This window comes from Girardinichthys multiradiatus, unplaced genomic scaffold (assembly GCF_021462225.1).
Source record: "Girardinichthys multiradiatus isolate DD_20200921_A unplaced genomic scaffold, DD_fGirMul_XY1 scaffold_49, whole genome shotgun sequence".
NCBI classification, from domain to species: Eukaryota; Metazoa; Chordata; class Actinopteri; order Cyprinodontiformes; family Goodeidae; genus Girardinichthys; species Girardinichthys multiradiatus.
The window spans coordinates 59,718-72,100 of record NW_025917702.1 but is presented as its reverse complement, the minus strand read 5'-3'; the positions used below and the strand labels follow the sequence as shown (position 1 = coordinate 72,100).

General features: G+C 42.5%; 1 protein-coding gene and 1 long non-coding RNA gene across 2 annotated transcripts; both read left to right on the top strand.

Moving 5' to 3' along the window:
* Positions 1–7: 7 nt before the first annotated feature.
* On the top strand, positions 8–4,751 carry LOC124865230. Its single transcript, XM_047360187.1, has 2 exons — positions 8–4,141; positions 4,598–4,751. The coding sequence occupies exons 1-2, from the start codon at positions 108–110 to the stop codon at positions 4,611–4,613; spliced, it is 4,050 nt and encodes a 1,349-aa protein (XP_047216143.1). The 5' UTR covers positions 8–107; the 3' UTR covers positions 4,614–4,751.
* A 3,453-nt stretch (positions 4,752–8,204) lies between these two features.
* LOC124865231 lies at positions 8,205–9,004 on the top strand. The gene is made up of 2 exons (XR_007037514.1): positions 8,205–8,493; positions 8,590–9,004. It is a non-coding gene; the product is annotated as an uncharacterized LOC124865231 (long non-coding RNA).
* The last annotated feature ends 3,379 nt before the right edge of the window (positions 9,005–12,383 follow it).

Here is a 12,383-nt window from a genome sequence, read left to right as displayed (position 1 = left end):
CGTTGGAACCCTGTGCCAGCGGTCCGCCTGTCCAGACTGTGAGGGCCACACATTGCCAGGCTGACTACAGATACGGTACATTTTCCCGTAATCACCAGTGCACCTGTATGGCTCTGACATTTTTAGCGTACCACAGTGAGGGGTTGCAGTTTGACACAGTCTTACTTGACAGAGTACTTGAGCAAGGAGATGCACTTTATGTTGGCATTAAACAGCAGCTCATGTTGGACGGTAGATTTGTTGATAATCACTTGACAGTTGAAGAGATGCCCCAACAAGTACTGACAGACGGTAACATCTACTCTGTACACACAACGGGTGTCAGAGTTGGTCGTGTTTTGTGTCAGAATGATAGCCCTCAAAGGTCACGGCCAATGGGATTTCCTCTTGCCTCACAACTAGAGTGCCTGTCTGAAAATGTCACCCATGCTTTTCTTTTGGTGACTCCAGAGTGCATTGCAGTTTTCCGGGACAGAGACGGTAGGTTTGGAGTTTTTGATTCTCACTCAAGAAACTCAGCAGGCCTGCCCCATCCTAACGGAACTGCAGTGGTCATGACCTTTAGCAACCTAACGCTCATGGTTGAACATCTGCACAAACTCTTTCAGAACCGTGGCCCCAATGCCACGTATGAGTTTGTACCAGTATCGTTTGTCAGCGACGACATTGGTGATGCCCCTCCTCCGGCCTTGAGCAATCTGAATATTTCACCTGGATCCACACAAGCAAGCCCAGGTGCTAAGAAATCAGAGAGCGCTTCTGATGAAGAGGATGAAGAGGAAATGCCAGCTTGGCTTGTTGAAGTTGGCCACATATTAGAGGAAACTGTCCCAACGATGCCAGATGTGTCCAAATTGCCAAAAGCCAGGAGAATAAAAGTAAGAGACAGGGTCAAAGCACAGCTGGGACAGGATGTAGTTAAAAAAATGAAACAAAGAACATCTGAGAAAGAAAAATATGATACATCGCCTACATATAAGGTAAAAAAACTACGGGCAATGAAACAAGCATATCTTCTTCAACATGCAGAGAGGAAGATCCAGTTAACTGCTAGATACAAGCGTGATGTTGCTTACCGAAGGAGACTAATGGAATATGTGAAGAAAAGATACAGCAACGATCCCAACTACAAAGCCAGACAGAAAGCATTTATGAAGAAGTATATGAAGGAAAGATACAGCAACGAACCCAACTTCACAGCCAGACAAAAAACATTTATGAAGAACTATATAAAGGAAAGGTACAGCAACGAACCCAACTTCACAGCCAGACAAAAAACATTTATGAAGAACTATATAAAGGAAAGGTACAGCAACGAACCCAACTTCACAGCCAGACAAAAAACATTTATGAAGAACTATATAAAGGAAAGGTACAGCAACGATCCCAACTTCACAGCCAGACAGAAAAGACTTATGAGGATGTATATGAAGAAAATGTACAGCAAGTTACAGTTCCGGGTGCAACATATTAAAAAATGTGCTGTCAACAAGAGACTAAGCCTATCAAAGAAGACACTTCCTCAAAATACAATGCTGCAGTGTGCAATGAGAATCAGGCGAAAATACAGAAGGACTTTAGGCTTTCTCCAAGGAACTCCACAGCCTCTGATCAGCAACGAAATGAAAGCTGCAATTCTGAAATTTCAACAGAAAATTCAACTTGGACCCACACATGTCTGCACGGTTTGTCACAGAGCTCTTTTCCCGAGTCAAGTCAAGCATTGTAACAGAGCCAAATATACCAAGAACATTCGTGTGGAGGCCGAATGCCTGACAGGTACGTATGTTCACATGTGTGACTCTGCATGCTCCGCCCCGTGTTCTGTACCCAAAGAGAGGACTCAGGAGTGGATCTGCTACACATGTGACAGCTACGTAAACAGAGGAAAGATGCCATCAATCGCTGCTGCCAATCACCTGGACCTGGCACCTATTCCCACAGAGCTTTCCCTATTGAATGTACTTGAGAGGCAATTGATTGCAAAAATACTGCCTTTTGCCAAGATTGTTTCATTGCCCAAAGGACAGCAGAGAGCAATTCATGGAGCTGTTGTTTGTGTACCTTCAGAAATGGAAACAATCGTGAACTGTCTTCCCAGGCCCAGCACAGAAGCACAGCTTTTACAGGTTAAGCTGAAGAGGAAAATTAAATACAAAGGATACCAATACTTTTACACAGTAAACATGGAAAATGTTTTGGCTGCACTGAGAAAGCTTAAAGAGACCCACCCGGATTACAAGGATGTAAATATAAATGAAAGTGCAACATTTGAGGATTTCCAGGAGGACCAACCTGTTGAGGAATCAGAAACCCAAGCAGAGGATGCAGTCACAGACCAACCTGACCACATAGGGGAAGAACATCAGGCTCTTCGACCGGGTCTGATTTTGGACACTTGTATGCAGCCACCTGACATAGCACAGGAAGTGCTCTCCTATGGAGATGGAATTTTTAGTGTCGCTCCCGCCCAAGGAAACAAACCCGTTGGCTTCTTTACTGTTCCAAGGCTGGAAGCCAAGGCTTTTCCTGTGCAGTTCCCCACTGGCCAAAACACGTTAGACGAAGCCAGACGAGTTATACTGTCACCAAGTATGTATTTCAATGTCAGGCTTTTCTCTGTAGACACTCGATTTGCCAAAGACCAGAGTTATCTTTTCTTTGCTCAGTTTGTTACTGAGACTCATATGGCCAACAACAGCATGTCAATTCAGTCAAGAAAAGGCAAAGCCAGGAGCAAAGAAGGACAAAACATTTCCAGCAAGATGCTACAAGACAAAGAAGAGTTAGAAAAACTAATCCAAAATAAAGAGGCCACTCGTTTTATGCAACCCCTAAGAGGAACTCCAGCTTATTGGGAGAAAGGTTTGCGCGATTTGCACGCCATGGTGAGGCAGCTGGGAAAGCCAACCTTCTTTTGTACCTTCTCTGCTGCTGAAATGAGATGGCCGGAAGTCATTGAGGCCATCAAAGCTCAACACGGAGAGCAAGTCAACTTTTCAGAGCTCGACTGGAACACCAAGTGTGACATTCTTAGGAGCAACCCTGTTACTGTGATGAGAATGTTCTCCAAGAGGGTGGATGCTCTCTTCACAGATCTCATTTTGTCCCCTGCGCAGCCCATCGGACCAGTTGAGGATTACTTTTATCGTGTGGAATTTCAAGCAAGGGGTTCCCCGCATATACATTCTGTGATATGGATTAAGGATGCACCTGAGATGGAGGATCCCTCATGTTGTGACCAAGTCATCAATTTCATCGACCGTTACATATCCTGTCAATTGCCCGATGAAACCACAGACCCTGAGCTCCACAAAATTGTAACGGAGGTTCAAATGCACAGCAAAAAGCATTCCAAATCATGCAAGAAAGGAAATGTGCAATGCAGATTTGGATTTCCCAAACTACCCATGGACCGCACCAGAATCACAGTCCCTCTCTTATTCGACTTTGAAAATGATTGTGATGAAAAAGCTAAGCAATCCAGACAAAAGGATGGCCAGAAGAAGTCCAGAAAATCAAAGCCAATAATCATCTCAAACCAACAAAGAGAAGCAAAGAGGAAGCTGAAATCAATAAGGGATTTGCTGATGGATCAAAAATCTTCTTTCAAGGATTTGTCAGAATTACTCCAGGCTTGTAAGATGACCAAAGAAGAATACAACCACTATGTGGATGCTCTGACTTCTGGAATGGTAGTGATGATGAAGCGTGATCCCAAAGACAGCTGGGTGAATGGATACAACCCGGATCTCCTGCGTGCTTGGAATGCTAACATGGACATTCAGTATGTGATCGATGAGTACAGCTGTATTGAGTACATGATGTCCTACATAGCCAAGCCAGAGCATGAAATGGCGCAGTTCCTCAAATCCATTGTCGAGGATCTAAAGAAGTCCGATATCAACCAACGGGACGAGATGAAAAAGATCATGCAGGCCTATTCAAAACAGAGAGAAGTTAGCGCTCAAGAGTCAGTAGCCCGTACATGTAGTCTACCCCTTAAAAAGTCATCACGCAGTGTCATTTTTATCCAAACTGATGAAGACTGTGTGAAAATGAGCCTTCCCATGAGCAAACTGATGAACATGGCCCCAGATGAAGAGAATGTTTGGATGACAGGATTGCCTGAAAAATATCTCAACAGACCTGAAACGTTGGAATTTCAACACATGTGCCTGGCGGAATTTGTGTCGGAATACAGGGTCCTTTATGGAAAACAAATTGAAGGACCAAATGCAATCCCCCTCCTAAATGATGCCGGATACATCCAGAAGAGAACAATGGGCAAACCAGCAGTTATCAGATTTACCCGTTTCTCAGAGAAGAAAACACCAGAAAAGTTTTACAGACGGCTTCTGAAGTTGTACTTTCCACACAGAAGAGATGAGGACCTGAAAATGAGGAACACACAACTTACAAAGCCTTTTACGACAATGGACTCTGTGGTAGCTGGCAAGTTAAACAGTACGTTGAGTGGAACCGCAAAAGATACGAAGGTGAAGGAAAGAAAATCGACAAGATAATGGAAGAACTGACAAAGCAAGGACCGGTTCGCAATGCTTGGAACACTTTTGCTCCTGAAGTTGAATTGGACCGTTTGGAATGCGTAGCGGAGCGACCCTCAATCGATGAAAATGAAGAACAAGACCCTGTCCCAGAATACCAAGTTGATGTCAACAGTGGAGCCATGCCAGCAATCGAAATACCCAAATTGAGCCCTGATTTTATTAGACAAATGTACCGTAGTTTAAATGAGACTCAAGCGTCCATGTTTTACGCCATTCGCCATTGGTGTCTGCAACGTGTCTGGGGTCAAAATCCAGACCCGTTCTTTTATTTTTTGACTGGAGGGGCGGGCTGTGGCAAGTCTCATGTTATCAAATGTGTTTACCAGGAAGCAACCAAGCTCTTGCGCCAGCTTCCCAGATTTCACGATATTGGTGACATGTCTCAGCCCACGGTACTCCTCACAGCTTTTACTGGAACTGCAGCTTACAACATCTCAGGCAAGACTTTACATTCAGTTTTGAAGCTACCCAAAAGCTTAAAGCCACCATACAAAGGACTTGGAAATACACTGGATGAAGTGAGAGCCGTTCTTTCCAATGTAGAAATCTTAATCATTGATGAAATCTCCATGATCTCCAAAGACTTGTTTTCATATGTCCACTGGAGATTTCAACAAATCAAGGGAAACACAAGACCATTTGGAGGGATTTCTGTTTTGGCTGTGGGAGATTTCTACCAGCTGCCACCAGTGGGAGGAGCAAAACCTCTTTGTGTCACTGAGGCCGGCGTCCTTGATATCTGGAACGAAAATTTCCACATGGTCAGTCTGACGGAAATCATGCGACAGAAAGACGACAGAGCATTTGCGGAGCTCCTGAACCGGATTAGAGTTAAAGGGAAAGCAGATTTACTCAGCGACGGCGACAGATCTCTCTTAACGCAAACTATTACCGACCCCAAAGAGTGTCCAATGGACGTGCTGCATGTTTTTGCGACCAACAAAGAGGTGGACGCTCACAATGCAGCAGTTGTGGCTTCTTTATCAACAGTAATAGTTGATGTTCAGGCAGAGGACTACAAGAGGGATACAAAAACAGGAAACATGACAAATCTAGGTAGCCGAGTCAAAGCCAAGAAACGAGATTTGCCTGACAATCTACAAGTCGGATTGGGAATCAGAGTCATGATCATAAGAAACCTGAACGTAGAGGATGGTCTTGTCAATGGAACCTTTGGCACTATTGCAGATATCATCACCAGGACTAAAGATGGAAACAGAACCGTGAAATTAATAGGACTGAAACTGGATAGTCCCACAGCTGGCCACACCAAAAAAATCAAAGGGAAACCAGACAACTTTGTTTACATCGAGAGATTTGAGGAACAAACCAGCATAAAAGGAGTTGTTCGACATCAGTTTCCAATCAAGTTGGCGTTTGGATGTACAGCACACAAAGTACAAGGGATGACCATGAAGTCTGCAGTTGTTTCTTTGAAGAGAGTTTTTGAACACGGAATGGCATACGTCGCCCTCAGTCGCACAACTTCTCTGGAAGGACTTAAAATCATTGATTTGGACGAGAATAAGATCTACGCCGATGAAAATATCAGAGCAGCTATGGATTCTATGAGAACAGCATCGTTCTCAAACGCCAGACCGCTCTTGAATTTTCAATCACGTCATCAAAGTGCAACTTTAAGAATTATTCATCACAACGTCGAAGGTCTCATCTCTCATTCTGAGGACATGAAACACCATCATGAACTCAGATTGGCAGATATTTTATGCCTTACCGAGACTCATTTATTTGGATCTTCTGCTCCAGCTTGTTGCCAAATGGAGGGTTATTGTTTCTTTTCACGCAACAGACATGTTTCTTATTCCAACCGAGTGGACATGTCTACCAAAGAGGGGGGAGGAGTCGCCACTTACTGCAGGAGTCTTCTACAACCCCAGGAGCGGAGATACTTTCACAATGTTACCGATCTCGAATACAACGTTGTGAAAGTGGATGCGCCGATCACAGCCCTCATTGCCACGGTTTACAGGCCACCAAGTTATGATCTAGCTACGTTTTTGACAAACATGGAAAATCTTTTGGATGGCCTGAATTCAATGGATATTCAGCCAGTTGTGGTATTGGGAGACTTCAACGAGGACCTCCTCTCTCCGGGGAAAAAAGCAATCAAGGAGTTGTTTGGAAGCAAAGGATTTACTCAACTCATCTCGGATCCAACAACGGAAAGGCAGACTCTCATTGACCACATTTACATTTCTCAGCCAGAATATTGTGTTCAGTCAGGTGTGTTGCAGACTTATTACAGTTACCACAACCCTGTATATTGCATTTTGGCTTCATTTTCAGCTGCATCTTCACCATGACTTGAGAGGAGGGCTGGGAAACAAATTACACTAGGACAATAGTCCTGTCATTTTAATGGTACTCCATCTTAGGTAAAAACACCAAAGTGAGAACAAATAATCAGAATCAAATGTCCTCAATGATTCGCTTGGATACTGGAAATCCAGTTGATGTATTTAAAGGGTAATAAGAATAACGGTGTCGGCTGACGGCCTGTACAGGTCCAGTAACGGCTGTGAAGCTTATTGCTCATGAATACTTCAACTTGAGATGACCACAGTACTCCATTTGAGGCACCGAGTGGTCACCTAGGATACCCCTGGGATATTGTAAGAAAGTGAATGTATTTAACAGCTAATAAGAATAGCGGTGTCGGCTGACGGCCTGTACAGGTCCAGTAACGGCTGTGAAGCTTATTGCTCATGAATACTTCAACTTGAGATGACCACAGTACTCCATTTGAGGCACCGAGTGGTCACCTAGGATACCCCTGGGATATTGTAAGAAAGTGAATGTATTTAACAGGTAATAAGAATAGCGGTGTCGGCTGACGGCCTGTACAGGTCCAGTAACGGCTGTGAAGCTTATTACTCTTGAATACAGCTACTTCAGACGACCACTGAACTAATTTGGAGACCAGTGCATTTTTGAAACATTTTATTTAACTCCCCTAGAGAACCTGCTAGAGCTCTCTAGTATTCTTTTTATTTTCCTTTTTTGGTTTTCTTTCTGATCATGAGCCAATGCTCCAGTCTGATGGAGCAGTTTTTTCCACACTATGGACATTCTCCACTCCGCTCTGTTTGCTTGGCCATTATGTTAATTTGCTTTGAGTGGAAAGAACCGTTTTTTGCCCAGTTTTAGTAAGTTTTTGCAGGCTTGAGAGCATGCAACGCACGGCATGACTCATGAGGGTTCCAAGAAGAGATGGAGGAAGCTGGACCTGGTCGATTTGCAGAGCGGCCCATCATACGTCACCAAGGTATCCAAAATCTAGCTGATGATACACTATGAACCTAAAAAGTATTTTGTATGTTGCAATTATAATAGCTGTTGGTAAAATTTCAAATATAACATGAATCTCATGATTGTAATTATTCATGTATCCATGCTTTTAGCGCAGGACACCCCAACCCACCTGGCAGCCTTGATCTTCCAAGCAGTCTACGGAGAAAAATATATGGCTTTCATTTTGCTTTTCATTAACTGAGCTTAGGATAAGTTATTTTCTGTGCTTTTCTCATTGAAGTAATTTGTGTCTCTTTATGTCAAGGTTTCTGGACTCCGTGCCCCATGACCAGGTATGTCCACGACATGTTCAGGGTAATTTGCAACAACACAATGAAGTTGTGATTGTACATTTTTCTCAAAACTTACTGCAGTTGCAACATAGACCCCTCCTGGGTCACCTACGTAGTTAGAAATCTGCATGTTCATGATTTTAAATGATGATGATTTTTCTTAAGGCTTGAAAGTTTTATCTTGATGTCTGTGTTTCTTTCAACATGCCGTGGGACGGGTCATCGCCATCAACAACTTGACCAACAGCTGGAGCGTCAACGAGGCGGGAGCAAACATCAAGCATTTGCGGCACACAGTCTGCAACCTCTGGACTTATGTAAGCTTAATTTCCACTGCATTTGTTAATTATCAAATAAATCAAAAAATTTACCATGTATATTAATGTTTTATTTATTTCAATTGAATTTTACAGGTGGCTATTTTCAACTTTCCTCCACTTCTCACCATGAAGGCTCTGATGTGAAGCAGCAGATCACATCCCAACAGGAAACTAAAGTGTCTCAAGTCAAAGAGCTTCAAAAGAAATTATAGCAGGAGATCACTGAGCTGAACTAATTACATGTATTGCTTTGTCAGACCAAATGTTATTGTTCAAATCCATTCTGAAGGAAACTAATTGTAATGTTTGTCATCGCTAAGGACTTCATTCATTTCAATTGTTAGGATTAATTGGAATGTATGAACCTGACCGTTGTGAAGTGCCTTGAGACAACATGTGTTGTGAATTGGTGCTATATAAATAAAACTGAATTGAATTGAATTATCTGAAGTATCAAGAAGTGGATTTACTTGTGTAAATTACCATTAAAACTCATGGTACAAACGCATCCTGATTCAGAAAGTTTTTATTTCCTCATCAACATGAATCATACTCTTGGCTACAGAATAAAATTTAACTACAATATTTAATAAAAACATTTAGTCATGTAAATGTAGAATGCTGAATTTGGTTGAACATTAATATTGCTGCTAAACCATTGTTCCCAGCTGTTTTTGAAATGCATTATTATGACAGGTTCAAGTCTGAAGCCATGTTTTAACCTCATGTATTGAAACCTGAATCCTGTTTCAGGTAAATGGAAAACAGTTTTTGGTGACTTTAATTGAACTAACACACAAATTTACAGTTCTTTTAAGCTCTTCATAGTTCTGCCCTCAAACCTGATGGGAGCTAAACCCAACGGCCTGAGAAACGTTGTGGTCCCAGAAGCACGCACCAAGAGGCAGGCCCCGTCTAAATTTCTTCCGAAATTTTCTAGTTTATTTATTTATATCTTTATTTTTCTTCCGTCAAAATTAATGCGGCCCGAACCGCTGCGTGCACCCCCACAATATATACATCAAAACGACCGGCTCGGTCCCGTGAGGTGTGCTATTACTTTTATTGGCGTTTCGAGTTACTATGGCGACGTAATTAACGAAAAACCGAGCCCAAAATCCCCATAGGAATGAATGGAGTCAGGGGCGAAGAAATCCTCAAAATTCACTGTTTTTGAGGCTCTGCTGTATCGCCATACTTTCACCTAGAAACACAGTTTGACTTTCAGTTTGTAGGAAAATCCGCCGGCTCTTCAGAAGTGAAAACGGTTTGTTGATAACTGCTACGGTTTCTCTAAAATTAGACTCCAAGCGACACAAAGTTTGAGAGAAAATCACACTCTTAACAGTGGAGATGGCAGTTACTAGAGTGTAAAAGAGGGGATTTTTTTCAGGAAAAATGAGTTTCAACTGGCCCTCACGGCCACAAATTTCGCTCTACAGCCACAATTTTCGGTCAGATTGTAGGGCCGGGCCTCTGCTTTCACACAATAATTTCAAAATTGTTCTAAGTATCATAGATTTCTGTCAAACACCCCTCGATCGCCAAGAGTCAGTAGATTTCTGTAGGCCTTCTCCCATGTATTTTCAATGAGAGCTTGACCTGTAATCCATGAGTGACACCATTTCTTTCAAAAATCATATTTTATACTGTGAATGACATAGAGCTATGAAAATATCCATGATTGGGGACGAGGGACAGCTGTCGCCCACAGTTTAAAAAATTTTCAAATACCATGTACGGATTCCCAGATATTAGACTTTGTTCGGGAGCATGTTCAGGCATTTTTGCCTTTTTCTCCATTTTCCCTTACTTTTCACCCAGTGTTGTGTCTTTATTATTATATTTTCAACAAAAATGTGTTAATATTCTCGATCCCCTGTCCGTTCTGATAAAAACGGTCCAAGAATGACATCGATCGCCCCTACGGTTTCAGAGTTATGGCCAGTTGTTCGGGAGCATGCGCCTCCATGTTATAAAGCCTAGACCAGGGGAGACAGAGAGAGAGGTGCTGCGTGAGTGAGAAACAGCAGGTGTCAAGTTACACTGACGCTCTTTGCTGATTGGCTGATTCATTCCTCACTGTTCTATTTATAGCTCTGTGTATCTCCTACTGTATATGTCTGGATGGGATTCTGTCTTTCTTTCTGCCTCTCTGTGTCTCACACTCAGACACACACCCACACACACACACCCACACACACACCCACCCACACACAGACACACACCCACACACACACACACACCCACACACACACACACAGACACACACACCCACACACAGACACACACCCACACACAGACACACACCCACACACAGACACACACACCCACACACAGACACACTCCCACACACATACACACACACCCACACACAGACACACACCCACACACATACACACACACCCACACACAGACACACACCCACACACAGACACACACACCCACACACAGACACACTCCCACACACATACACACACACCCACACACAGACACACACCCACACACAGACACACACACCCACACACAGACACACTCCCACACACACATGCATGGATTACTATCTTTCTGAGCACTTTGCATTGACTTTCATTGATATTCATTCATTTCTATGGCTTAAACCTGACCTGACACCTAACCCTTTGACCAGCTTCATAGGGGGCAACTACATGGCGGCCATGTTGTGTGGGGAACTTAAACAGCATGTACTGCTGTTCCAACACCCAGACAACAGTGATTGACCCTAAAGGTCAATTTCTTTCATCAACCCTCCATGCTTACTAATGATTATTTAAAGCTTATAATAACATACACAATGGTTTTAGAATAGCAAGCATGTTCTATATAACTAATAGAAATAACCCACACCTGAAAGGACAACCATGCTTGATTTTCAAAATAAGACAAAACCTGCTCTACAAAATAAAAGCCTTTAAACAATAGATGATTGTAGGAGTGGGCTTCACACTACTGTTGGAGCTCCCCCAGTATTGGAAATAGGACCATGTTGGCCTTTTAAAATAAAGCCTACTGAAACTTTCAAAATAAAAGCCTCAACCCCCCATAGTTACTATGGATTTTGTGAGCTCACAAGAGCATAGAAAAGGATTTTTAAATAGCAAGCGGGTTCTATTTAACCAATGCAACTAACCCAGACCTGAAAGGACACCCATACTAGGTTTTCAGAATAAGACAAAACATGCTCTACAAAATAAAAGCCTTTACACTTTAAACAATAGATCATTGCAGAACTCGGCATTACACTACTGTTGGAGTTCACCCAGTGTTGGAAATGGGACTATGCTGCTCCTTTGAAATATGGGTTACTGAAACTTTCAAAATAAAAGCCTCAACCCCCCATAGTTACTATGGATTTTGTGAGCTCACAAGAGCATAGAAAATGATTTTTAAATAGCAAGCGGGTTCTATTTAACCAATGCAACTAACCCAGACCTGAAAGTACAGCCATGCTGGACTTTCAAAATAAGACAAAACATGCTCTACAAAATAAAAGCCTTTGCATTTTAAACAATAGATCATTGCAGAACTGGGCATTACACGACTGTTGGAGTTCACCCAGTGTTGGAAATGGGACTATGCTTGAAATATGGGTTACTGAAACTTTCAAAATAAAAGCCTCAACCTCCCATAGTTACTATGGATTTTGTGAGCTCACAAGAGCATAGAAAATGATTTTTAAATAGCAAGCGGGTTCTATTTAACCAATGCAACTAACCCAGACCTGAAAGTACAGCCATGCTGGACTTTCAGAATAAGACAAAACATGCTCTACAAAATAAAAGCCTTTACACTTTAAACAATAGATCATTGCAGAACTGGGCATTACACTACTGTTGGAGTTCACCCAGTGTTGGAAATGGGACTAT

Coding starts and splice junctions, on each gene's coding strand:
- LOC124865230 (XM_047360187.1), top strand. CDS start 108: ATGGCTCTGACATTTTTAGCGTACCACAGTGAGGGGTTGCAGTTTGAC.